This window comes from Aspergillus fijiensis, assembly GCF_003184825.1.
Source record: "Aspergillus fijiensis CBS 313.89 unplaced genomic scaffold BO72scaffold_8, whole genome shotgun sequence".
In the NCBI taxonomy this organism is placed as follows: domain Eukaryota; kingdom Fungi; phylum Ascomycota; class Eurotiomycetes; order Eurotiales; family Aspergillaceae; genus Aspergillus; species Aspergillus fijiensis.
Genome location: NW_024468984.1, coordinates 308,263 through 333,311, shown reverse-complemented (window position 1 = coordinate 333,311; position 25,049 = coordinate 308,263). Strand labels below are relative to the sequence as shown.

Sequence of the window (25,049 nt, the reverse complement as noted above, 5' to 3'; positions counted from 1 at the left end):
AGCATGTGGTTGTACACTAAGGATCTTATTAAAGTGATAATCACGGAAGCTTATTAAAGCCGCCTGCTATAGACCGATATGAGCCATGCGCCAGGGTAACTCAAGAGTGTAGATAGCTCATCGTATCGCGCTCTTACAGAGAGAAGATGCAAGCGCAAGCGTACTGCTATTGACCAGAGATTGCATAAGAGCTAATATCATGAGACTGTCGACATTTTATTCTGGTCATGGCTCACTTGTCCGGGTAGCAACCTCTGTCAACCTGTGTGGTATACTGGATCTCAGTTGCAGCCAACAGACGGGCTTGATGTCATTCATTTCATTATTTTCGGCTGAAGGTAGCACTCAGTTCTGGACGTCATCTTCTTCGTCTTCGAAGCTAGGGAGGACAACATCCCATCCTGGATCTTCCAGATCTAGCTCAGCCAACTCATCGTTCTTCTCAAAATCGTCGGTCGTAGGCTTCCGGAACCTGAACGCGATGGATTGTCCATTCTTGATATCGGCAGCTAGTAAGGTGAGCGAACCGGCTGCCTTCTTCCCGGCTCCTCGTTTGGGCGCGGCGGCAACATCGAAGTCGGCGACGTCAACCTCAAGCTTCGTCCAGCCTTTTTCCAAGTCATTCTTGTCTACCGGAACACCAAGCTCAATTTCGGAAGCGTCCACTGGAACGACATCTCCATTTATATCTCTCAGGCCCCGAGCTTGAAGGGCCCGAAGCAATGCATTTTTGGTTGCGGCGACCGTTTCGGATGCAGGAAGCATCAGAAGCACGGTCGTTCTGTGCTTTTTGAACAACAAAGTCCAGCTGAGAGGATCGGGCTGAGGCTGTAAGTAAATTGATCAGTTTAGTTTGACTTTGTTTAATGATCAGCGCGAGGCGGTACCTACCATGGTGTGCGATTTAGTGCTTGTGAAGCTGATGGCTGAGCTTTGGCGGGACCGCGGAGCCTTTGGAGTTCGGAGCTCGGCGAGCCGCCAAAAGTCGAGTCCGGCACGTCCACCGCACGTCAAAACTCACGTTCAGAGAAAGTGACACTCTCTCACAGCCAATTGCACACCGAACCGACAGCATTTGCCAGGCCCTATCTATCGTTGACTTGGTTCGCAATCAGTTTGAATCCAACGGGTCACTTTTATCTACCATTCAGCATGGATGTCCAGCAACCATCAGACGCGCCCGAGTCCTTGTCCTACGCTACCATGAAGGAGGAGCTCCTTAGTGTTGATCCATATCAACGACTAGGAGTAAGTATTGGAAGGCGCATGATGGCTACAGGTGCTACTGCCTTTGGCGTAGGCTTGTGTCTCGGATTCTCCAAAGGCAACACCACGTCGGCCTATCGTTTCCGCGCGGAGAACGCTCATCGACAGCCTTTGACCTCAATGGCGTGGTGGCAATACCATAAGACTCGGAGATATGTTGCTACCGTCGCAGGCATGCGAGAGGGACTTAGAATGGGATCCAGATTAGGCGGTAGTGCCATGGTCTTCACCGTCTTTGAGGATATCGTGGACAGTGCCCGACACGGCCAACGGGATTTTCTGTCGACGGTTGTAGCAGGCTTGTCATTCTCAGGCATCTACAGCCTCTTAGGTCCGTTACTGAAGCTCCTCGGCGTTCTTAAGATTGCCAGCTAATCTATTCCTATCTGTCTAGCCCGTCATGATGTCTTCACTGCAGCCCGTACCGCCAAACTTGGTCTGAAATTAGGCCTGACATACGGACTGCTTCAAGACGGCCTTGCATACTTGAAGGGCAACCCGCCCGCCTATGTCAGATTTATCATGGGCAAACCTCAATCGAAGGCCGAGTGATGATATTGAAGATCACACAGCCCTTTTTTCCGATATGAAAGCTCTACATCAGAGCCACAGGCCCAGATTCTTTGGATACATATTCAAACCTACTGCCTTGCCCAGCACAGCAAGGACACTTCCCGCTCCGGTAGGTGCCACGGCGCGACCCTACGAATACGAATAACGAAGAAGCGGTGGATTGTCAAATCTGGGAGTATACATCCATGATTTGCCGCATCATGTCAGACGTCCAGACTTCCAGCCTACGGCACGGAGATGGAGTCTCCAGATAGTTATTCTCGACCACTCCTTACTATGCATGGTGAAATTGAGCGTTTGTCTGGAAACAAGCACCAGTGAATCTCTTTTGGATCTACTCTCCAAAAAGCGCGCACTCTGCACATCCATGATGTTCCTTGACGGAGCTGCCATTGATGACACAGATGCTATCGCAATTGCTTAGGTCTTCCTGTCTCTGGTATCGTGGCTTGCCATTATTATACATTGACGAGGGCGAAGTGATCTCACGCCTCGAGAGAGTGGGCGGCAAGCCCCCATATGCATTGATACCGGTAATCGCTGAAACTCAGTGCTAAATACTCGGCTTCACTTGTCATATAGTTTTTATGTATCTTCATGACCCTGTTGGTCCATTGATTCTCTATCTACGAGTGAAAGTGCCAATTCGTCGTGTGAAATTCACTCCCCCAGCTCTGTATTAGAAACCTGAACAGACAGCTCGAAGTTAAGTTAAAGCATACTTGAGCCTTGCAACTTGATGTTGTTTTCCATCGCAGCAAGCAGGAAGGGCCAGTCCTCTGCGTACTATTTTCTAGGACTGGTGTCTGAACCAATGTGCATGCGGCATCATCTGACCCATTCAGTCGCGTCAGCAAGGGAGATCTTAATTAAATGCTACAGTATGCTCCATTGCTGACACGTGAACATACACGTATTTTGTGTGAACTGAATTCAAGTGAGTCTGCATCAACGCTGGGTTGAATCAGAGCTTAGTGAGTACCAGAAATTGCTCAGCCTACGGAGTAGGGTGACGCATAATTCCCGCTGCAGGGGATAAGGTTGTCATGTGGCATGTTAGTTCAGCAATGCAGGTGACTTGGCTACGAGGGGTAACTTTCTCAGTACAATGCGTGGGGATGGACATTGGTGAATTGTGACAATCCAATGATCCAGCAGCCCCGCAACAAACAAACTACGCTCTGTGAACTTCATGCAGCCTCTGGTAACTTTTGAATAACCGCGCTCTGATGCTCACTGCTCATGCTCATACACCAAATGGCATCAGGATGAGCTGCCTGCAAAAGCGGTCCCCAAGCCGTGACAAAAGCGGCAAACAAACAAGCCAAACAAGTGGTGTTGCTTTGCTTCTACGGGTAAGAGGTCGTGCTCTGGTTGATCGCTACATGCAGGTGGCCGTTGATAACGAGACGACTTGAGATCTACTTGCAGCAGCCTGAATTCGAAAGAATTGTCGGATCTACTCGATTGTGAGAAATTATAATAAGTGCCAACTTGATAAGACACCAAAGATAGAGAAGAGAACAGAAAAGAAGTGGCGAGAGAAACGGGTAATGGTCTCCGCTTCATCAATGATTGCTTGCCGGTAGCTATGATTTATTGATTGTGTTATGCTGCCGCCAGCAGCGGCAGTGGATAAGAAGAAGTCCCAATTGTTCCAGAAAGATAGGCCACATGTTTCACCATATGAGTACAACTCTCGCACCTGCTTATTCTAGGCAAAATTGCTTGGGAGTTGACAAGATGGTGGATGGCTTGCTTGAACATACTCCGTTGGGGGGGGGGGGGGAGGGGAGGGGGATATTGGTTGGATAGGGGATTGTACCGACAGTGTGGAACCTTAAGTGGCGGAGAGAAACCTGAAAGAAAGAACAGAACGAAAGAGACCTAGAGTCCCAGACTCTCCATCGGGTCCCAGACTCACTCCCAGACTCACTGACCATTTGCGGCGGCGGTGGAGCCTCAACCAAAGAATTTGACGTTGGTGATCCCCGCTTTCATGTTGCTGCTTGTTGGACTAGCCTCTCTAAGCTGCTGCTGCTGCTGCTGCTCTGCTCTGCTGCTCTGCTGCTCTGCTGCTGCTCTGCTGCAACTGCAACTGCTGCAACTGCTACTGCTGCTAGACTAACTGCAGTGTCTAGTCTCCCTAGAGTCAGTTCTAGTCTTAGAGTCCTAGGCTTAACTAGTAGCTACTGTGGGAAGCTGTTGCTACTCTTGCTGCTCCTTCTGCTCCTTCTGCTCCGCCGACTCACAACTTAAGCAGACTAAACTACTAAAACTACCTACTAATTATTAGTTATTATTCTTATTCCTATTAACTAACCCAGCTTCTTCAACCACCCTTTCAACTCCCCTCTTCTCCCCTCTTCCGTCCCCTCCACTCCCCTCCATCCATCCATTATGCTCTGTAGTCCTTCTTCAGGACTATTTTCTACCACTTTAGCCCATCACTCCATTTTTGCTTCACTTCTGCAGACCTACTCTTATTGCAACCTGAATTAATTGTCGCTCTTCTTCCCACTGTCAACTCTGAACGGCTCGAAGCCGATTGTCCTGTCCCGAATCTCTTGTCCTCCTCCCCCGCACCGTGGTTCCCGAACGATGTCTCTCTGAAAAAAAAAAGCTCCCCCCGTGATTCCCTTTTTCGTCGACGTCATCGGTTCATTGATCGCTTTGGGGCCGAATTAAACTATATGCTCCTCCATCAAATCTTCTTTCTAAAACCCCTTTGTATCTTTCCCAAGCTTCCTGGAACCTCCCCTCAACCGTTTCACAATGCGCCGCCATGGAAGGGCCAGCGGAGGTTCGACTAAAGCCGTCACTCCTATCTCCGAAACCGCATCCCTGCTACATTCGTTCGACTCGGTGATAAACCCCAATCGTCCTGTACGTCCGTCGCCATTGACCTCATCGAACATCCGAGCTTTGCCGCTAGACCTCATCGACCGATTGCGCTCCTTTCCTCTCTTTCAATCCACCCCAGAATCGTTCCTGATCGATGTCGGCCAGCATCTCCGCCCCCAACTCCAGCAAGCCAATGACTACATCCTGACGGAAGGCGACGAAGCCAAGGCTATCTACTGGTTGGTCCGCGGTGCGGTCTCGGTGACTTCCCGCGATGGCGAGAGTGTGTATGCCGACCTCGAAGCAGGTGCATTCTTTGGTGAGATTGGCGTGTTGATGGATCGCCCACGAACGGCGACCATCGTCGCCCGCACCAGGTGCTTACTGGTCGTACTGACCAAGGAGGACTTCAGACAAATCCTCCCCCGCTTTCCTGATGTAGAGCGGGCCATTAGGGATGAAGCACAGGAGAGATTGATGATCTTGGAGAAAAAGAAGAAGGAAACATCTGTGCCAGTGGTCGAGCCCGGAAGTCCGGTCAGAAGAGGCTCGAAAAGAGTGAGAGACACGTTTTCTGGAGACCTCAGTCTCAGCGAGCAGGATGGCAGGTCATTGGCGTCCGTCAACAAGAAGCGGAAATCCCCCAGCCCTGGATTGGCTGACAGATCATCCAGTGCGCTGGCGAATGGACTGGTCAATGTCCGTCTTCTTCTCAAGGAATTACCGCTATTTGCCGGCTTGCCGCCGGATATCCTTCACTTCCTGGGACTCAATGCGCAACCCCGATCCTACCCTCCTTTCACCGACATCATCAAACAGGATTCTCAGGGACGTGAGATATACTTCATTGTTCGCGGCGAAGTGGAGGTCCTATCGGAGAGGGCAGAAGCACAGCAAACGCAGTCCCTACCGAAAACTATCGAACACCCGGGCTTCGAGGTAAAAGCACGGCTGAAACAAGGCCAGTATTTTGGAGAGGTCGTAAGCCTGTCGCTAGCACCTCGAAGGACCGCTACTGTGCGGTCTATTAGTGCGGTAGAATGTTTGATGATCAGCGGTGAGGTGTTGGCCGAGTTCTGGGAGAGATGTCCCCAAAAGGTCCGTCAGCAAGTCGAGCAAACCGCTAAAGAGCGGCTCCAGTCGGCCTCTGATGGCGATGTTGTGATGTCAGATGATGCGGGCGCTGAGCCTTACGGCAATCATATGGAGGTCGATGATAACTTCAAATTAAGGGCTTCTCGGAGGCAGTCTATGCCGCTTCTAACACTGACAGAGACAGAGTTGGATAGCACGCCAAGACCCAATGGTGTAGATGAGCAGGCTCTCTTACGCCCATCAGATCCAGATCCGTTTCTTAACATCGGCTTGGATAAAGTTCGGCTTCGAAGTCGACGCGGATCTGTTGCCCCGATGACCCCGGAGGAAGCCTCCGGAGAACAACAGCGGCCATCAACTCCATCTTCTGAGCCACGGTCCACGAGTTCATCCTTTCTCACGTTAACTGGATCCTCTAGACTTTCCACGTCCCAGGAAAGCACCCGTGTACCCCGCCAGGATAACCATGGCGTGCTTCCGGATAATATCCTCACAAAGATCTTCCGGCATATGAAGCTTCATGACCTTCTACGCCTCCGAGCTGTCTCGATGCACTGGTCTGAGCTCCTGAGCACATCCGCTGAACTGTTCCATAATCTCGACTTGAGTGTGTATAATAGGTGCATCACGGATGACGTCCTAGCGAAAATCATTTGCCCGTTTGTCGGCAGCAGACCCCGCTACGTCAACATTAGCAATTGCTTCCACATCACGGATGAGGGGTTCAGCAAGCTGGTTGCTGTATGTGGTTCCAACGTTACTGCCTGGAAGATGAAGAGTGTGTGGGACGTAACGGGATCGGCCATCCTTGACATGGCCAGTAAAGCAAAAGGCTTGCAAGAGGTTGATCTTAGCAACTGTCGAAAGGTGGGCGACACACTATTGGCGCGGATTGTAGGCTGGGTTGTACCCGGTCAACATAAGCCCAGCGAGGAGTCTGCGAAGTCCGGCAAAGCATCCTTAAAACCCACCATGCAAACTGCAACCGGGACTGTGTATGGCTGCCCCGAACTCAAGAAGTTGACCTTATCCTACTGCAAACATGTTACCGATCGCTCGATGCATCATATTGCGTCGCATGCTGCATCCAGAATCGAGGAAATGGACCTCACCCGCTGCACGACAATCACCGATCAAGGGTTTCAGTACTGGGGAAACGCGCAATTTACCAATCTGAAGAGGCTATGTCTAGCAGACTGTACATATTTGACCGACAATGCTATTGTCTATCTGACGAATGCCGCCAAACAACTTCAGGAACTGGATTTGGTAAGCACAAGAGCATTCCTTCCCTCCTCGCATGAGACGCTTACTGACCAGCAAAGTCTTTCTGCTGTGCCCTTTCAGATACTGCGACAGAAGTACTCGCCCTACAATGCTCCAATCTGACCTACCTCAACATGTCATTTTGCGGCTCTGCTATTTCCGACCCTTCGTTGCGCAGTATCGGACTCCATCTCCTGCATCTCAAGCGTCTGTCAGTTCGTGGCTGTGTCCGAGTCACCGGTGCTGGCGTTGAGGCTGTGGCAGAGGGTTGCGATAAATTAGAGTCCTTCGATGTCAGCCAATGTAAGAATCTCACGCCATGGCTCGAAGCTGGAGGATCTTCCAAATACGCAAGGCGAATCAGCTTTGAAACCGTCGCTGTGAACGGGAAAGTTTTCCGGTGAGCCGTTGCTGCGCCGGCAGCTTCAAGCCGCGGCGTAGGAAGTCCATCGCCACAAGACAATGGCTTTCCAGACAATTGTCGACGTTGAAGCAGTCAGGGTTCTTAGATTCCAGAATCGGAGCATTTGTTGTCTAATATACGCCATCCGCATTGACTGTGTGACACACTTGCGGCCCGTTTCCTCACCGCTATATAAGAGGCTATATCTCTAACCTCCATTTCCTTCCCCCTTTATATTATACTCTCGCTTGGGTCATGGAGTTTGGTTCTCCCCATAAGTCTTTCAGGTTCACAACTCAAGAAGTCGTGATGGATTTCGGTTGCATCGCATGAGCTTGTGAAGTAATATTTCAACTTTAGATCGGCTCTTCTGGCGAATTATATGTCCTTACTTGGGTGGGATTTGGGGGTCTTTTTTATCTTCGCGGTTGATATTACAGGTTATGACGGCAACGCAGGCATGAAAGGAGTTTGATGCTGGACACAGAAGCACATGGCAGCATGGTCTATTATACCAGGTTGAGCCGGTTGATATTTGCATGCATGTAGGAACTTGTGCCAGTTTCCGTTCTTTGTACCTTAGATTCCTCTATTTATTTTTTCTCTTTTCAATTCTGGGTCCCACTCGTTTCCTGCCATGTCTTCTCAGTCCCTCAACTCATCAAACCAACCAACGCTATATTTCTGAAGATGGCAGCCTTCCCCCCAAGCGAAAAAGCATATTCCTCATCCAGATCGTTTTGGTCCTGGCCGGCCCGAACTATCAACTGATCAACTCAGAGTGCAAGGTCAGTGGAAATCAGGTATTGCTAAGTCGAGCCAGCGGATGTGATATCAGCTTATTCTGTGCTGTGATTTGTTTTGGGGCTCACTCAATCCCGCCAGCTTCAGCAACTCCATCCATGTATGTACACTAAGTACCTAGATGATTTCCAATGCCATCGAACAGACTCCAACCCGGGAGAGGGGGAAAGGAGCTGGCATCATGGTGCGCCTTCCCAATGCGTCTTGGGAACGTCCAACATCCCCCAGGAAGGGTATATAGCTTATCAATTGACAGTACGTTTGTACATAGACAGCAACACTGGGCTGCTAAATTGGAGTAATGGCTTGCGTGAGGCTGCGATATGCATAACCGAACCGTGGAAGAGGGGGAGGGGGGCTGAGGGGGTATCCATAATATGGAATTGCCTAGAGTGTGCAGTTTAGCGGTGAGAACAGCCATGGCTAGCGGCTGCAGATATACTAGTATCGATAACCAGACACTCAATTGAGATTTATACATGTCCCAAAAGAACAAGAATTCACATTCAAAACACCTTATGCTAAGTACTTATATAGGGGTATTTCCCTTTCCCATGAAAGCAATGGCCACCCAGATTTGTATCTTCAAACGCCCTTTCCAGTAAACATAGGAGATCAATGTATGAGATCGAATATGCGAACATGCTACGCAGTCATAATGCAACAGAATCCAATCCCGACAGCAAGACGACAACACCTCACCTGTCTCTTCCCTTCGGTCGATAACAGCAACAAACGCCTCTCCCCTCGCACCATTCCTTCACCAGCGCCGCGCCAACTTCACGATCCTCATTGACAAGGCCCAGACCCTCCGTGTTCAGCCAGGTTGTGAAGTCCTCGAGGATGATGGGATCATACATGAGGATTTTCTCGTGCCAGCTGGGTTGTCTGTTGATGCTGGTGGGGCGGAGTCGAGGCTGTACGTGGACGGCCTGGGTGATCTGATTGTGGAGGCTGGGAGCCTCGAGACTCAGCGTCGTTGCGCTATCCGTCGTCTTCCGGGAGAGGATGAGTGGTTTGATCTTGCTGGAAGTGGGTGGAATGGTGGTAGTGGTGGTTGGTAGGCTTGGTTGGGGTGCGGCGTGCTGGAGGAGGTATCTCTCTTGTAAGCGGCTCGGGGAGGGAATGCTCTCGTCTTCTTCGGAGTCTTGTATCTCTTCAACGTCTGCAAAAGAAATCGTTGAAGTGACAATATTCGTGAGAGATGAGTGGCTGGGTTTGGTGGGTGTTTGTGAAGGTTCGGGGGGTATGCTCCTGGCAGCTGTTGGTTTTATCGTTGACTCGGTGATTGCATCTGATTTCTTCGGCTTTGGTTTTGCGTCGACTTTCTTGGTGGTTGTATTCTTTTGCGATCGAGTGCCCTTGGCTGAGGTCTTGGGAATCACCGTTTCCGATGATGCTGAAGTAGGGGGTTGGGGGGGCAGGTTACCTGGTACGCATGGAGCAGCTGTACCATGCTTGGATTCCCAACATTTGGTGAGAATCTCGATCATTTTTGGGCGGCTTTTTATGGGTTTGAATCCATAAGAGGCAACTCGTTTAGATAGTTGAGCATCTGTGAAGCCACTAAAATGTGGCATTTTAGGCTGTCGGGCTCGAGGTTGTGATGTGCCGACACCTGCTTGTCTGTCAAGAGTGTCTGAGGTTTCAGGGGCAGAAGTAGACAGATCTTCTCTGGATCTCTGTGCATCGGGCACTACTGCTTCGTTGGAAATTGCAGATACATTTTTATCCTTCTTTTCCTTACTGTCTCCGTTGTTGACAGCAGAACAAGGCTTCGGTGTATCGGAGCCGTCTACTAAGTCGACTACCTCAACCGGCAAGACCGACCCGTCAACATCGCGGGCTGCGACAGACCACAGATTTCTCGAAGCTGTGAAACGTGAGACTGTCAACGGTAGGCTTTCATTTGCGCCATTGTTCACACGGATGCTTGTCTCCAAGGCTAGACTTTGCTCCGATTCCCGAATTGCTGTTTGCAATTCTCTTATCATAGTAGGAGAGTCCTCACGTTCTAACTGACTGCAAGTGCCAAAGACCAGCTCTTGATCCTCCAGAGATCGGACGGCGGCTTCAGGTGAGAGTATGACAAGCTCTGGTTCTTGCGCCCTAGCATTCTTCCCCTTCTTTGTTGTCAATTTCCTGGACGTGAGAGCTGATGGCATACTGGCCGAAGAACTGCCTTCTGAATTGTCCATAGCCTCCGTACCATTGGTGAGATACTGAGCAGTTACCCTCGCTGTAAGTGTCGAGAACTTCTTCGGCTTAGTGGCTTTCTTTTTCGCGGCTGGGGCTTTTGAACTCGAGGTTTCATCTTCAGTGGAATGATTTTCGCTACTCTCATTGGTTTTTGGCTTGTTCCCAGGATATACTCTAGCGTCAATCAGCTGTGCGGAAGTCAGTTATCGAGAAGAAAGTGAATGATCGTCGAGATCAAGCAGATGGGACATACTTCAATGCGCCTCCTCTTGGTAGGGCCGTTCTCCTCTAAAACCTGATTCATAGCTTGAGGAGCAGAGATACCACCAAACCCAAATTCAGATAGCATAGTCCCAAAGCTTTTCATTTCATTGCTGTTGTGGTCCAATTTGATATCCAACCCGCTAGTTTGTTCTATAGTGCCGTCCGTGGGCGTCCAATCCAGTCTTCTCTTTAACGCTTGTTCCAATTGCAGGCCATCCTTCTCCCAGTCGCGGGTATCATTCGCAGAGTTCTGATCCAAAGAAAGCTGCGGGGTTGAGGGACAATCGGGTTTCTTGCCAGATTGTCCCTCGATTGGCTGCGACGAGCTCCCAGCCTTCGCAACCCTCCCCGAAATGGTCTTGTTTGCAGCTGTCGCGCGCTTCATCGTAGTCTTCGGCACCTTCGGTTTCCTTTCCCTCGTAGTCGGCTTTTTCGACAAGCTCTTCTTAGACGGACCCTCGCCCGTATGGCTTGATTCTTCCACGCCTTCCTCTGGTTTCTTCTTGGGCCTCCCTCTCTTTTTCACTTTTTCCTCAGGTGGACCGTCTTTGGCCCCTGTCGCATCTGCCCCTTCGACATCTGTAGTCTTGCAAGCGGCGTTTGGGGTTTTCCGAGCTCGTTTGCTGGGCTGTTTCCCGCCCTCGAAGAATTTGGAACGCGTAGGGTCCTGGAAGAGGTCCGATGGAGACGGCGGCTGGGAAGTGGAGGTATCGATCGGTGACAGCCCGAAGAGCTGCTGGGCATCGTACTTGGGTGGCGCAGGTGTATTGACTGGGCTGTGCTCTGGCGAGGATAACAGTACAATGACCTCCGCGGTGGCGGTCATGGTGGCGAGTCTCGACGAGTCCGATCTCTCCGGGACATCTAGGCGACGATGGTCCGTAGAACTTTGCTTGAGATATGACTCACAAGTCTCAATACTATGACGCGGTTTTGAACATTGGTTGTGGCACAGTGCATGAGTTGCTAGGCCGAACAAGATGTATTGAATTTGTAAAAGTTGTAGATGCGGCGAGGATCGAGACCTCCGCCATGTGTCTTGGCAAAGTTGAAGGATTTCCGTTTCGGGATGACGACATCGGTGGACTGGGCAACCGCGTGCATGTGATCTGTTCGCCCGGCCCTACCATCTTACTATGTAGTCTGTATAACTTATGCGACTACACTTTTCACTTTAAAAACGTTTTAGCAATGTATTGGCCATTGGGTATCTCTATGCTATCTGTTCTAGTTCATTGCTTTGCAGGAACCATTTATAGCACATGGCACTGCAACTCCGAGCACCATCTGTCTAAATCCCGTGCACAGATCCTGGAAACCCTTGTCTCTTATATGCTAGAGCAATAGCGCTTCAAATGATCCACTCATTCCGGGGAAGCATCTTTTGGGACAAGCCTTGGACGAAGCCAGGCTTGGTTGGGGCTGTTTAACACAGACCCAAAATGCAATAGGCAAGTCGAATAGCGTGAAGCAGCAGATGGCTGCTTTCACAAGCCTGTTGATGTTCCATCATGGGAATTGGCAGGAAAGATATCTCAAACCTTACGTGCCGATCAAGTGGCCCCGCGCAACGCAATCGCTCCCAAGACAGAGAGTTCAAGCTGTCTCATACCATCGCCCTGTGTGCCATTTGCCTGATTTGGAGGAGGAGTCTTCAGTGCGCCGAGTTTATAAGCCTTCTTGATTTTCGTCACATCGGCAATGTTCGACAGGGTTTCGTCGTCAAATGGCACAGCCGAGCCTTCAACATGTTGAGAAAGATGGGTTGCGACTGAGTCGTGGGTGACGTCCGGTGTCATCGAGACCTTGATCACTAGTAGGTCTTTGGTGGAGTCGGCAATACCGAATTTGCGGAATGATTCGGCGATCTGGAGAGAGTTAGCCAGGTTGGCGGTGCTTGTCGCGTTCCACCTCAAAGACGCACATTATTCGCTGGGCTGAATGAGAAAACAATCTCTGAGTGAACATTGCGAGACTTAAGGCGTCCGTTGATCGAGTCGTTTACAGCTCGGAAGACGGCGGACAAAGCATGAGCTCTGGAGAGAACCTGCGAACCACCATCAGAAACAATGGTAATTGACTGACCCAGGTTTTTTTGATGATCATCTCATACCATGCTCGCATCGATGAAGGCATACTCAAAGTCAGCGTTTCCTGAGATCAACTGTTGTCGAAGAGAAGCAGCATTTTTGACATCCCGATAAAGTGCGACATGCACGGGCATCGAAGGTGGCAGATGCGCAAGCTCTATGGTTTCGACGAACGAGGAAGACATGGCGCGAAGCGAGCCTATTGATTACGGAATAGATCTGCCGAGAAGTGGTCAGACATATAACAGAGGCACATGCTAGAAGGTGCGAGGTCACTTACAAGTATTGAATACGTAGGATTGAATCGCAGATATCCGGCTTAATTCCCTTAATTCCCCTCCTCCACCAAGATTATCGCCGAGCGCGGCCAGCGCTGAGTAATTATTGAGTCACTACACGTGACTTCACTTCTCGAACGTTCGGGCCGCCGTAGCCAGCGGGACCCCGGATTGATATCATCGCTTCGCATTTAAAGCGCTTTCCTCCTCTTCCTTCTCATCGTCGTCATCCAGCGATACTCCACCCCAACAATCATGGCGTTCTTCTTGCGGCGCCCGTTCGCCGTTCCGACGGCGCTTCGTCAAATCTCCAAGCCTGCTAACAGCGCTCGTTTCATCCACAACACCCCATTCAAGCCTGCCCAGCCGAAGCCTACCGGCCCCGTCTCATCTTCCATCTTCGCCAAATCTCGTCAGACTTTCCAGAATGCTTTCCGCCGGACGTATATGCAGCAGCCAACCTACAACACTCGTGGCGAACTTTTGCAAAAACTGGGCTACGGTGCCGCCATTGTTGGAGGTACCATCATCGCAACGAACCTGATCTTCAACCGCGAGACCCGCGAGGATGGCGGTATGCCCCATTATGAGCGCAGCTACCTGAACGAGACTTTCATGCACACCGGACTTGGTGTTGGTATCATCGCCATTGCCGCTCGCGCTATGCACATGAACGGATTCTCCTACCGCATGATGGCTGCCAACCCTTGGTTGGTTATGGGTCTTGGTCTCGTCGCTAGCATTGGAACCATGTACGGTACTTTGTACACTTCTCCTGACAAGTGAGTACTCCGCGAAGGCGTCCCCGTTCTAGCTAGGCCGAACAACAATGCTAACAGCACCACTAGCTACGTCGTGAAGTATGGTCTCTGGACTGCTTTCAACATCACTCAAGCCGCTCTCCTGTCCCCTCTGATGTTCATGAGCCCCGCTCTGCTCGCCCGCGCCGGTCTCTACACTGTCGGAATGATGGGTTCCATTGCTTTCGTTGGTGCCACCGCCAAGCAGGAGAAGTACCTGTACCTGGGTGGTCCTCTGCTCGCTGGTGTTGCCATCGTTGCTCTCTCCGGTCTCGCTCCTATGGTTCTCCCCGTCACCGCCACCCGTACTCTCATGTGGTCCGAGAAGATCTGGCTGTACGGTGGTCTGGCTGTCTTCGGTGGCTTCACTCTCTATGACGTCCAGAAGATCCTTCACCACGCTCGCCTCTCTCAGCGCGGTCTCGTCCGCAAGGATGTTGTCAACGAGAGCATCAGCTTGACCCTGGATTTCATCAACATCTTCGTCCGCATGGTCCAGATTCTGGGCATGCGCCAGCAGCGGAAGTAAATGCTCTGCTATGGCTTCTGTGAACACAACATCCGATCCTGTGGCTCCATCGAGAGCCACTTTAATGAACCGGTTGACTACTCGTCACATGAATAACCGGAACCCTTGTGGAGTTCGGATCATTGAGAAGTTGGAACAAGGTTGATTGATATTTCGGTTCTGCTTAAGCGCCCGGTGTAATTTTATTCCTTTCATGGTTCCCACTGATCCTTCTTTACTGCCTGTAGACGGGGCATTTCACTGGGGCACATTCTAATCCCCCCTATGCTGGTAAACAGCAATGGTCGCTTCTACGTGCTAGGAATATGGGGGTCCAGCATCAAATGTATGCATAGCTTTAGTATCAGCCGCATACCAGGAGGAAACAATAGACATCTCCACTCGATACTAGTCAGGTTCATGTTCATAGCATTCGTAGTATCTTTTTTCTCGCTTGTTCGCTTGTTCAGTAGCTTGTTCACTACGGCGCAGGCATCTGACCTGCAACTATGTCAAAAACCACAACACCGACCCTAATCCAGCTCACATCCCTAGGACCACCATCCACAACCCACCCAGTACCCCGATCCCAGTGCCCCAACCCCTAACAACACGAGCAGAGACAGCCCCCGAAGGTATCCCCGTATTCCTCTCCGCACCCGCTGAACCTCCAGCACCACCACCGCCACCACCACCACCTTCTCCCCACCCTTCCCCCCCCTCTCCCTCCATCCCCTCTCCACCCTTCCCCTCCCCATCCCCAAACCCACACAGCCCACTCCCCTCCATCCACTTCACCGGAAACAACACCCTCGGCTCCCCGCGATCCATCCCCAACCACAGCTCCCCGACCTCGCTCACCGTCAACCGCTCACAGCTCAGCACCTCCACCACCTCCACGTCCGGCTGGAACCCCGTCGTCAGCCGGATCTTGTACGCGCCGCTGGCGCCGCCCTGCGTCGACAGCACCATCACCACCTGGCGGTCCTCGCGGCCCTTCCGGAACCCCATCTCGCTGGACCCGCGGTAGATCGGGTAGGTGGGGGTGTCGACATAGGCCGGGTCGATGCGGATGGCGTGGCGGCGCAGCGCGTTGAGCGTCGCGATGTGCGCGTACAGCGGCGCGGTGTCGGGCGTGCTCGCGTACCCCGTTAGCCAGAGGGCTTCGCGGTTGAGGGGGTCGTGTGCGCCGGTGAGGTGCTGTTCTTGGCCTTGGTAGATCATGGGGATGCCGTCGTAGAGGAGGGTGAATGTTAGGATGTTTTTGGCTAGCTTTGGGTTGGTTTGTGGGGTTAGTTTGGGGGTGATGGAGGGGATTGGGTATTGGGGATTGGGGATTGAGGGCTTACGTTTAGATCGTTGATGAGGCTTGCGAAGCGCGGGACGTCGTGGTTCTCGGAGAAGGTCGTCAGGGTGCTTACGTTGGGGCAGGCGTGTTTCATCTCCTCGATGCGGTTGGGGAGGTCGGTGGTGTCGCCCATGGTGAAGGCGTCTAGCAGGGCGTAGTAGATCGGGTAGTTGGGGACGCTGGTCAGCTCGTTGTCCGCCTGGTAGCTGCAGATGGTGTCGACGGACCGGTCGAAGACCTCCCCGGTCACCAGCGAGTTGTTGGCCGCTTGCTGGAAGGCCCGGAGGTAGGACGGAGTGATGTGTTTGGCGGCGTCGAGACGGAGCCCGTCGATCGAGTACTTGGTCATGGTCTCAGAAATCCAGCGGTTGAGCATGCGCTGGACGTCCGGGTCTTCGGTTTTCAGGTCGGGCAGGGCGACGATGTCGTCGCCCGTCCAGCACCGCTGCGCCAGCGGGTAGTCGTTGTAGTCGGTGATCTGGCAGTAGGGGTGGTAGTAGCGGGCCTCGTTGAAGGGCTGCAGCTTCGAGTAGTCGATGCTGGTGGCCGGGTCGTGGCCGTTCGTGAGATAGGCCATGTTGTTGATGACCGTGTCCATCATCAGATACATACCGCGGGTGTGGAGGGCCTGGCTCAGGTCGAGGAGATCCTGCTCCGTCCCGAAATGCGGGTTCAAGGCATACAGGTCTTCCGCCCAGTAGCCGTGGTACGCTTCCCCGTAGGCGACGCGCCCCTCGACGTTCTTGATGATCGGGGAGATCATCACTGCGTCGAAGCCCATCCCCTCGATGTAGTCCAGGTGGTCGATCATGCCGCGCCAGGTGCCACCGCAGTATAGACCGGCGGTCGTGTTGCAAGGAGCGGTCGTTGACCCATCCGTGCGAGCAAACCGGTCGGTCATCGTCTGATACACCGATCTGGTTCGCCATGCCCCGGTGCTTGCCGTCAATGCCGTGCTAAAGGGGCTTATGAGCATCAGTGCATGAAGCCATCGCGCAGTGCGAGGTGGTGATGCCATGGCGTGCGAGTGTGTTTGCGGGTGTATGCTGGGAAGAGACTATGTTATGTGACAACCAATAATGGGGATGTTATTCTCAATGCCACCGCTACTTTTTTTTGTTTCATATATCTTCCATAGTCCTGGTTGAGAGCAAGAAGACAAAACAAACAGGGGATTGATGTTGCAGCAGGTCTATCAAGGAAGGGTTGATCTCGAGATTCTCGAAACTATACTTTAGATGGTATCGACAAATGAATGTGATTGCGCAAGAAGATTAAGAAAGACAACGCACACGGAGAGTCAAAAATCGGACTCTGTCGCAGAAGGAGGGACTAGTTGAAGAGACAATAGACAGGCATGATGGGAATTTCAACCAAAGGCAGTGCTACCTACCCCTCCCTTTAAAGCGTATTTATCGACAGGCCCGGCCGACTGACTACCTAGTAGGACCGGAAAGACGCAGACTCGGAAATTCAGATTCTAAGCGGCCGAATCCCAGAGGATTCATTATAGGGTTAGGCAAGATGCCCCTCGGTGATTTATGGTTCAAGGGGAGAATGACCGGCATACTGCCAAGTGGAGCTGCCAGAAGTTGCTCTGCAGCTTTCATAAGATGAATGGAAGAGCCATGAAGAATTTCGAAACTGTGGCTGTGGATATCGCAATGTACTGTACTGTGCTACCACATGCTGTGATTGTTCGATCGAGTCTCGCTCGTTCTGATGAAGCATGCAGGCATAACTCCGGATGCACGAACCGGTGCAACATTTTGCGGGGAGAAAACGGTCAATGTAGAGGCGACCTCTCGGTCTGACCTATGCTGTAAGTATCCTTGAGCGGACTCACATGCAACTGGCTCATCTTGAATCGTCCTGACGGTCTGTGAGACAGTGGCAACCCTTTCTGTATGCAAGGATAATCCCAGCCGCACCGCAACAGTAAATCATGGCCAAGGGCGTGTTGCGGCATGCGGGAACCTGCAGCTCATGCGGCCTTGAATATGAACTGGTTCGGGAACCGAGGAGGTTGGATGAGAAGAATTGAGATTCTCAGGGAGTTATTCTCAAGCATAGTCTTCTGGAGCACCATCCTGCATCCTCACTCATAAACAGGCATCCTTCGGCCTTCTACGGAGTAATTGTGTTTTCAATCCATCCGGGCCTCGCAAGAGAAAATAGTATGTAAGGGACAAAACCCAAGACACTTGTGTCTCACATGGAAAAGCTTGGCATAGGCACTTTGAGGATGGGAGAGACCTTCGATCCGATCTTCTCAATGGGTTTTTGAAGAAACGAGGAATATATCAGTTGAGGAAGGAAGCTATGCGCGGGGCCTCTGCTCAGATGCGGAAACCGATAGGAAATACCTGCTCATAGGAAGAGCCTGGTGTGATCAACCAGGTACGGTACAGTGCATTATGCAAGGGGCACCATCGGGATGGTATCGATTCCTTCATAAGTCCGAGCCAAATTAGCAGATATCACATGATAGAATCGACTGATAAAGTATGTGATCATGTGAGACACAAGTCTTGACAGCTTTGGTTCTCTTTCATGAATCCATGGCTTGGAAACCCTGGGAGATACGGCACCATATAAGATCAGGAACGCGGACAATCGAGCCTAGATCAATCGTTTTCTTTTCGATGTTCTGCTGAAGATCATACGTACTAATATTACCTCATTAGATATTAACATTCCACATCATGGAAGAATTATCCGAAATGAAAAAACATAATGCGTTTCCTCCCTAAATACCTGCGCCCAACGCTGATGCAAAGACCGAAACGAAGACCTCGATGCCCCAAGTGACCCTCATTCTCGAGCATCATATGCATATGCTGAGTCCATACTTTCTCGCTAACCCCGAAGATGGGTTGTGGTGTGAGCCCATTAGCATTTCAGGCTGTAATAGTCACAATTCACTCTTCCTCTTCCTATGTCGTCCTTCTCACTGCTAGATCGAAGTCGAAGGTAATGCGCAGCACACAGTCTCAGCCGCAGAGCTACGCAGCATTCAAGAGAGCCTGTCGATATACTCGCGCGGAGTGAACGGGGAGGAATTGATGAAGGCCATGAGATGCACCGCGTATGCCTGGTTCACGCGCTCAATCTTGTCCGCGTCGCTCACTGTAACTTTGTATTTCTCCGAGACAGGCTCCTGACGGCGGACCTTATTCGATCCCTTGCCCTTCTCCTTCCTGGCTTTGATCTCCCCCTGGAGGGCGCGCACATCCAAGCCCCCGACACGAGGGGTCATCATCATCCCCGCCATCTGACAATAGTTCTCGGAGGTGATCTGGTTGAACGCCTTGAGGATCAGCGCCACTGTCTTCCAACGCTTGCATCGTTTCTCGGGCAGCCGGATCTGGATGAACTTCTCCGGCCAGCGGCACTCGTACAGATCCTCGAACAGGCGCATGTAGGGCGGACACTCGAAGAAGCCGCGCACTTTCTCCTTCAGGATCATCTTGTTGCCCCTCACGGCCGAGGCGGTGCGTCCGATCCGCAAGGTGAGGAGCAGGGAGTGGTCGGAGAGACCTTCGAGGTTCACGAACTGCACGTACTTGGCTTTGAGGATCAGGCTGACGTCGACCGACATGCAGCGGTTGACGGGGTTGGGATAGTGCTCGTTGATGAGCATTCGGCTGCCGACTGCATCGAAGGCCACGTCTAGCTGGGTTTCGCTCTGGTGCAGCTCGCGGATCTGGCCTGTCTCCGGACCGCATACGACGGCTTCGAGCTTGGGGAAACGGATGGGATATCTGAAGTGGCAGACGCACGACGGATCGTCGCTGACCGAGGGAGTTCCAAGGTATGAGAATTCATGTCATGTTTGTTGTTGATGTAGGAGGAGGGGGGGACTTGCCATGGATTGTTCGCGACTGACACACGCTTGGTTTGATCATCTTCGGCTGTCGGTTTCTCAGGTGCATGAGGATGAAGTGCACGAAAGTACTTCATGGTGGATTGAGATTGCTTTCTCTCAAGAGCTTGAGTTTAGGTTGGCTCGTGAAAGATGTGAGTTTTGTAAAGATCTGTACACGGGGACGATGAGGGGGAAGAGAGCTGTGTGAGGGAATGGGATTGGTGTTAGGATCGCGAGGGTGTTTACACTATGATTGCACGCAGCAACTGTCAGTTTACTGGCAGTTTTCACTGGGAACACTGTGCTTATCTTTGTAGCACTCCATAGTCAAGAGAAGGTCTTGCCTAACTTTCACTTTACCTCAAGGTGCTATGCCACATCATAGTGATGAGCTCTTGGAGGAAGTGCCACTGCATTTACAACGAGAAAAGCTAAAGAGAGCATGGGAGCTTCTCAATGTCATTCCAATACTTGCACATCAAGCAAAATCAATCATTGATGTGGAGAGTAGACTGTGTTCGCAAATTCAAAATATTATACAATGCTCAATATTTACTAGATGCTACGTGCGAAGATTGAGCTAGAAACCAAAGCTTAATGTTCCCAACGTGTCAGCTATACAGCGGTCACTGGTCTTGGATCAGCTTCACAGAGTGAGATATCATCCCAGCACGCAAACTGCCGTTCACATGGAGAACACCTCCAGCCACGTTTAATTGCTTAGTATAATAGAAATGCAGCCCCAAAGCTGCTGTTCCCTAGGTTGAATGTATCAGTCGGTGAGCATCACTAGTGAAGCTTCGCTGAAGGATACTAATTCATTCCTCAAAGATGGCGGGTGTCCTACAAGAAATTATTGCCTAAGGTAGTTAACGGTGATAGGCAACTTGTCTCAAAGCTGGTCAGGAACTTGAGTCTATGCGGTATTGCATTCCATAAGTAGGTGAGATCCAAGTGCAGGTCATCAGCTGATCTACATATTTAGGTATCATCATGGACTCACTGTCAACTTCACGGCCTCCCCAGTAGATACTCCTTTATTCGTTTGACTAGAAAATCAAGATTTGCTTCCTGCTTGGATTGGACTCTATTACACCATTCCAGCCCTTGAATATGCTGAGATCGAATATGGAACGAGGTTAGGGCCAGTCACTGAGTGCCGTCGGGAAGTGAGTCCGATTACCTAAGCACACCGCAAAGCTTCGCAAGGTCCCATCGCAAGCCTCGGACGGTGAACTGCAAGTCCAGCCATTGGCCCTCCTCGAACTACGACCTCAAAGCTATCTCCTTCCTCAGCATATAGCTACTACTCCGATACCACCATCATGTCTACGGAAATGGAAGTCGACCCTCCGGTGGTGCAACAAGAGGAAGAGGAAGAAGCTCCCGCGCAGTCCAGCAACGGTAGCCACGATCCGAGAACACAGGCGGGAGCCGTCGCAGTACGCAGCATCGAGGGATGGATTGTCATCGTGACCAACATCCATGAAGAGGCCTCCGAAGAGGACGTCACGGACTTGTTCGCCGAATATGGAGAGATCAAGAATTTCAGCCTGAACCTGGACCGCCGGACGGGTTACGTCAAGGTCGGTTGCTGCTATCTTCACTTCTACCATACACGGCATCACCGGGGCTGGAAAGCTCTGCTAGCTATTCCCCATAAACTCCTCTCGTTGCTTCTCATGGTATGCCAGATACTGACTCGTCTGTGGTCAAACAGGGATATGCCTTGATCGAGTACTCCACCCTCCCCGAAGCCTCGGATGCCATCAAAGCCTTGAACGGCTCCAAACTACTGGACCAAACCATCTCCGTCGATTTCGCATTCGTTAGACCGCCTCCCTCGAATAAAGGAAAGGGTGGAGGACAGAGAGGTGGACGTGGCGGCGGTAGAAACCGCAGCAGAAGCCGCGAGAGGAGCCGCAGTCCTGGAGCCGATGATGCACGGGACTAAGCCCGCCGTGATGTTTTGTTTGTTGGGAGAGCGTCCTCTTTTCAATTCATCTCACAGGCCGTGGATGCGCCAGACACTTGGCCTTTTGTTTGCTCCAGACCTCCGCCAGCATTGGGGTCCTGCTATTTTGCGCTCGCACTACAATAAGAATCGTATTGGCTGCTTAGGGTTGTCCAGATAATTCATGCCATGGGCTGGAAGTCTGGGAGCTGGCTCGACCAAATCGGCTCTAGGGGAGAGGGAGAGGAGGGGGTGGGAGAAGCAGAACAAAGCCGGCATTGTCTCCTGGGAGTTCCATATTATGCTCGTCGCCTGACGGGGGGAAAAAAGCCTTCAAAGGAGCATGGTGCCGGCATCATGAGGTTTCAGTGATATGGTATGTGCTACTGGTCTCTCTCATCTGCTCTGCCTATTTCCTTATGACCGTCATCTAATGTTGCAGTAGGAACATCCAGCCTGAATGACTGATGTTACAGAGCTAGATATCCCGTTCTGTCTACTAGCGTGTGTATTTAATCTTTGTGTCGGTTGAACTGACCGAATACGAGTGTCGCGTGGCCATCTCAATGCTTGTAGCGCCCTTCAACCAGAATGCTTTGTTGCTCACCTTGGTGATTTACATGACAGGCACCCTTAACCCACGAGACTGTTGGGAAACCATGGATCCTTGTAAACATTCTCCAAATGATTGATAAATGATCATCCGAGAAGGAAATGCGGGGATTAGGAAGGGGGGGGGTCAAGGCACCGGACAAGCGAAGCAATCAGCATAGGATCGTCGGGACTCCGGGGTTAAGTTCTGAATGGCATGCGACCAACAACAAGGAGGGCGCGTGATGCAAGACCAAGATTTGACTGTCAGAAAGAAGTGCCAACTGCCAGTTGAAGGTGCCGTGGAAAGAAATGGAGCTCATTCCCAGGTGGGATTAGTTAAGCCCGCCGAGACTCCTCCCTTCTCCCTCCCTCCCTCCCTTCCCTTCCTTCCCCCCCCCGCACAACGCCGAAGTTAACCTTAGACTCCCGACTCTTACTTTTCCCCATCTCTCAATCATCATCCTCCATCATCATCATCATCACTCCGGACTAAGCCCGGTTCCTCCTTCCCTCCTTCCCTCCTTTCCTTCTTCATGGCACGCACTGGGCAGCATTGAGCCGATTATGTCTCATTCGATCAGCTCCCTCAATTGCATGCAGCCCACTCTCCGTGCATCTATCCCCCCCGCGTGTCTGAAATAGCTATTTTTAAAATCAAAAGACAATCGTCATCCCTCTTATCTGCCTTTCCACTGCTGCTACTGCTACTGCTGCTTTTGCTACTGCTACTGCTACTGTCCCTTTCCTCCCTTTATTATCAGGCTTTCGAAACAAGCAGATCCCAAACCCCTCGGATCCGGGGTAAATACAGTTAGAACAGAATTACAATCATGCAAGCATTTCTGCTCATTTTTAGATTTCTCTGTCTGCTCCTAACCCTGTTTGAGACCAATGCGCTGGCGTTGCGGTCGCAGGACGTCCTTGCGCCAGTCGCCCTGGACGCACAGATTCCGCTCGAGGGAACAAATGCATCACCGTCGGAGCACCAGCTCCCCCTGCCTGCCCCGGATTCACCTCCCGAGTCCACCGAGAGCATCAGCCGCACGTTGCACGACTTGTTGGATGCTCTCCATGTGATGCAGGATGCTTATTTCGAACTGTGGCAAGGCACTTGGCCGTCGAGTATCGATTGGACTGCGGCCGTGCTGGGCACCCATGTCTCTGCCACACTTGCCTCGCTGACTGCCACCACCGGCGACGTGCTGTCGACCGCTGTGTCACCGGATGATCTTGAAGATTGGAAGCACTCGACGAAGCGCGGTCGTTACGAACTGGGCTCGGAGAACCTAATCAACCACTTCTTCGACCAGACTTCCGCGTTCTACTTTGGCGAGAATGCCATCTCCCTGCGTGGTCAGGCCTTCGATGATATGCTGTGGGTAGTCCTGGGTTGGCTGGAAAACATAAAGTTTCAAGTCTTGCACTCTGATCTGCACTATGACGACCCTTTCTCGCCCAACGCAACTGCGAAGCTACGCTGGCACGGAACCCAGTTTCGATCCCCCGCGGCGCATCGAGCACGTGTGTTCTACGGCCTCGCGTCCGGGGGGTGGGATGAGTTGCTCTGTGGCGGTGGGATGATTTGGAGCCCTTACTTGACCCCCTACAAGAATGCCATCACGAACGAATTATATATCTCGGCGAGTATTGGGATGTACCTGTATTTTCCAGGTGACAAGATTCAGTCCCCCTTTGTGGCAGGAATCGTTGAGGATGAGGACTGGTCAGATGGCTATCCGCATAACCCTGCCCACCTGCAAGCCGCCATTGAGGGCTATGCCTGGCTCAATTCATCTAACATGACCGGGAGCGATGGGCTCTATGGTGACGGCTTCCACATCAGTGGCTGGGAGAGCGATGACCGGCCTGGCACCCGCAAGTGCGATGTCCTCAACACAATGGTATATACCTACAACCAGGGGGTGATCCTTAGCGGGCTTAGGGGACTCTGGTTGGCAACTGCTTTGCAGCAGTACCTGTACGATGGTCATCAATTAGTCCTGAATGTGATCAAGGCAACCGGATGGCCCGATAAGGACAGTCAACAGTGGCAAGGTCTTGGACGCGGCGGGGTTCTGGAGGAAGTGTGTGACTCTTCCGGAGGTTGCTCTCAGAACAGTCACACATTCAAGGGGATTTTCTTCCATCACCTGGCGGAGTTTTGTCGGCCTATCCGGCCGCAGGAGGTACGATTCCTGGCTAGTGCGAACCAGACAGATGAGGAAGGAGAGGCATGGCAGTATGTGTACGAGTGGCACCAAGCTCGCTGCCGCGCATATCGGCCGTGGATCGAGCATAATGCGAACGCGGCTCTTGTGACCCGGAACAGCGAGGGCAAGTTTGGCATGTGGTGGGGAAACCAGTCCCGCGCGTCTGGGAGCACTATCACCGATGAAAGCCCTCTGCCGCTGGGGGCGATTGACTATGAGAACTATGGAGCACGGGCTGAGGGATCCGAAGGGCTGACGGGACTTCTGCGCAGCCGTGACTCGCGGAGACTCGCCGATGAGAGGTCCGGCTCTGGGATCGGAACGCAGCCGTACGGTTGGGGGCTCGCATCCGGGTGGTCACGCTCCTCAGAGGAACAGCCAGACGTAACCGAGCAAGGCAAGCACGATGCCAATGATCGGGGCCGAGGACGTACTGTTGAGACGCAGTCAGGGGGCATTGCAGTGTTGCGGGCCCTGTACCAATGGAAGAGCTCACCGTCTCTAGCATGATTGGGGGAGGTTGCTTAGTTGCTTAGAGTATCCTGTATAGTTTAGCGGTTATGAGTATAATGCACATACCTATATGTTAGGGGTCATTATAGACATGGGGAATTGGGGTCCGGTGGCAAGGCACCTGCGTCATCCGATGTTATAGCCGTGCATGCATACGAGATGATTCCACAGG

The 25,049-nt window shown here is 51.8% G+C and overlaps 10 protein-coding genes across 10 annotated transcripts; 5 read left to right on the top strand and 5 right to left on the bottom strand.

The window, feature by feature from the left end:
- Window positions 1-7: 7 nt before the first annotated feature.
- Window positions 8-957, bottom strand: BO72DRAFT_397601 (uncharacterized protein). Its single transcript, XM_040942064.1, has 2 exons — window positions 892-957; window positions 8-828 (listed from the first exon to the last, which is right to left on the bottom strand). The coding sequence occupies exons 1-2, from the start codon at window positions 892-894 to the stop codon at window positions 346-348; spliced, it is 486 nt and encodes a 161-aa protein (XP_040804586.1). The 5' UTR covers window positions 895-957; the 3' UTR covers window positions 8-345.
- On the top strand, window positions 932-1,928 carry BO72DRAFT_284005 (uncharacterized protein). The gene is made up of 2 exons (XM_040940312.1): window positions 932-1,597; window positions 1,661-1,928. Exons 1-2 carry the CDS (start codon window positions 1,153-1,155, stop codon window positions 1,816-1,818), a joined length of 603 nt encoding a protein of 200 aa, XP_040804585.1. The 5' UTR covers window positions 932-1,152; the 3' UTR covers window positions 1,819-1,928.
- Window positions 1,929-4,198: 2,270 nt separating this feature from the next.
- On the top strand, window positions 4,199-7,717 carry BO72DRAFT_283984 (cyclic nucleotide-binding domain protein). The gene is made up of 2 exons (XM_040940311.1): window positions 4,199-7,047; window positions 7,104-7,717. The coding sequence occupies exons 1-2, from the start codon at window positions 4,615-4,617 to the stop codon at window positions 7,446-7,448; spliced, it is 2,778 nt and encodes a 925-aa protein (XP_040804584.1). The 5' UTR covers window positions 4,199-4,614; the 3' UTR covers window positions 7,449-7,717.
- A 1,027-nt stretch (window positions 7,718-8,744) lies between these two features.
- slx4 lies at window positions 8,745-11,735 on the bottom strand. Its single transcript, XM_040949926.1, has 2 exons — window positions 10,704-11,735; window positions 8,745-10,638 (listed from the first exon to the last, which is right to left on the bottom strand). The coding sequence occupies exons 1-2, from the start codon at window positions 11,538-11,540 to the stop codon at window positions 8,950-8,952; spliced, it is 2,526 nt and encodes an 841-aa protein (XP_040804583.1). The 5' UTR covers window positions 11,541-11,735; the 3' UTR covers window positions 8,745-8,949.
- A 165-nt stretch (window positions 11,736-11,900) lies between these two features.
- Window positions 11,901-13,132, bottom strand: BO72DRAFT_445143 (EKC/KEOPS complex subunit CGI121/TPRKB). The gene is made up of 4 exons (XM_040943972.1): window positions 13,085-13,132; window positions 12,828-13,023; window positions 12,639-12,761; window positions 11,901-12,582 (listed from the first exon to the last, which is right to left on the bottom strand). The coding sequence occupies exons 2-4, from the start codon at window positions 12,987-12,989 to the stop codon at window positions 12,268-12,270; spliced, it is 600 nt and encodes a 199-aa protein (XP_040804582.1). The 5' UTR covers window positions 12,990-13,023; window positions 13,085-13,132; the 3' UTR covers window positions 11,901-12,267.
- A 205-nt stretch (window positions 13,133-13,337) lies between these two features.
- Window positions 13,338-14,804, top strand: BO72DRAFT_422503 (Bax Inhibitor family protein; the record flags this gene model as incomplete). Its single annotated transcript, XM_040942811.1, has 2 exons — window positions 13,338-13,864; window positions 13,931-14,804. The coding sequence occupies 2 exons, from the start codon at window positions 13,338-13,340 to the stop codon at window positions 14,409-14,411; spliced, it is 1,008 nt and encodes a 335-aa protein (XP_040804581.1). The 3' UTR covers window positions 14,412-14,804.
- A 137-nt stretch (window positions 14,805-14,941) lies between these two features.
- BO72DRAFT_475172 (alpha-amylase) lies at window positions 14,942-16,756 on the bottom strand (the record flags this gene model as incomplete). The annotated part of the gene is made up of 3 exons (XM_040947312.1): window positions 14,942-14,994; window positions 15,059-15,662; window positions 15,740-16,756. 3 exons carry the CDS (start codon window positions 16,754-16,756, stop codon window positions 14,942-14,944), a joined length of 1,674 nt encoding a protein of 557 aa, XP_040804580.1.
- A 1,655-nt stretch (window positions 16,757-18,411) lies between these two features.
- Window positions 18,412-20,052, bottom strand: BO72DRAFT_283932 (uncharacterized protein). Its single transcript, XM_040940310.1, has 2 exons — window positions 19,642-20,052; window positions 18,412-19,552 (listed from the first exon to the last, which is right to left on the bottom strand). Exons 1-2 carry the CDS (start codon window positions 19,699-19,701, stop codon window positions 18,755-18,757), a joined length of 858 nt encoding a protein of 285 aa, XP_040804579.1. The 5' UTR covers window positions 19,702-20,052; the 3' UTR covers window positions 18,412-18,754.
- A 772-nt stretch (window positions 20,053-20,824) lies between these two features.
- BO72DRAFT_283910 (RBM8 family RNA-binding protein) lies at window positions 20,825-21,655 on the top strand. Its single transcript, XM_040940309.1, has 2 exons — window positions 20,825-21,192; window positions 21,327-21,655. The coding sequence occupies exons 1-2, from the start codon at window positions 20,932-20,934 to the stop codon at window positions 21,558-21,560; spliced, it is 495 nt and encodes a 164-aa protein (XP_040804578.1). The 5' UTR covers window positions 20,825-20,931; the 3' UTR covers window positions 21,561-21,655.
- Window positions 21,656-22,984: 1,329 nt separating this feature from the next.
- Window positions 22,985-25,034, top strand: BO72DRAFT_422495 (putative glycosyl hydrolase; the record flags this gene model as incomplete). Its single annotated transcript, XM_040942810.1, has 2 exons — window positions 22,985-24,638; window positions 24,735-25,034. 2 exons carry the CDS (start codon window positions 22,985-22,987, stop codon window positions 24,872-24,874), a joined length of 1,794 nt encoding a protein of 597 aa, XP_040804577.1. The 3' UTR covers window positions 24,875-25,034.
- Between the last annotated feature and the right edge of the window lie 15 nt (window positions 25,035-25,049).

Excerpts from the sequence above, each read along its gene's own strand:
- BO72DRAFT_284005 (XM_040940312.1), top strand. The coding sequence starts at position 1,153 with ATGGATGTCCAGCAACCATCAGACGCGCCCGAGTCCTTGTCCTACGCT. Across the intron at positions 1,598-1,660 it reads AGGCATCTACAGCCTCTTAG|CCCGTCATGATGTCTTCACT; the intron begins GTCCGTTACTGA and ends CTATCTGTCTAG.
- BO72DRAFT_283984 (XM_040940311.1), top strand. The coding sequence starts at position 4,615 with ATGCGCCGCCATGGAAGGGCCAGCGGAGGTTCGACTAAAGCCGTCACT. Across the intron at positions 7,048-7,103 it reads AACTTCAGGAACTGGATTTG|TCTTTCTGCTGTGCCCTTTC; the intron begins GTAAGCACAAGA and ends TGACCAGCAAAG.
- slx4 (XM_040949926.1), bottom strand. The coding sequence starts at position 11,540 with ATGACCGCCACCGCGGAGGTCATTGTACTGTTATCCTCGCCAGAGCAC. Across the intron at positions 10,639-10,703 it reads CCAAGAGGAGGCGCATTGAA|CTGATTGACGCTAGAGTATA; the intron begins GTATGTCCCATC and ends ACTTCCGCACAG.
- BO72DRAFT_445143 (XM_040943972.1), bottom strand. The coding sequence starts at position 12,989 with ATGTCTTCCTCGTTCGTCGAAACCATAGAGCTTGCGCATCTGCCACCT. Across the intron at positions 12,762-12,827 it reads CCTTCATCGATGCGAGCATG|GTTCTCTCCAGAGCTCATGC; the intron begins GTATGAGATGAT and ends GGTGGTTCGCAG. Across the intron at positions 12,583-12,638 it reads CATTCAGCCCAGCGAATAAT|ATCGCCGAATCATTCCGCAA; the intron begins GTGCGTCTTTGA and ends AACTCTCTCCAG.
- BO72DRAFT_283932 (XM_040940310.1), bottom strand. The coding sequence starts at position 19,701 with ATGAAGTACTTTCGTGCACTTCATCCTCATGCACCTGAGAAACCGACA. Across the intron at positions 19,553-19,641 it reads AACCGACAGCCGAAGATGAT|CTTGGAACTCCCTCGGTCAG; the intron begins CAAACCAAGCGT and ends GAATTCTCATAC.
- BO72DRAFT_283910 (XM_040940309.1), top strand. The coding sequence starts at position 20,932 with ATGTCTACGGAAATGGAAGTCGACCCTCCGGTGGTGCAACAAGAGGAA. Across the intron at positions 21,193-21,326 it reads GCCGGACGGGTTACGTCAAG|GGATATGCCTTGATCGAGTA; the intron begins GTCGGTTGCTGC and ends GTGGTCAAACAG.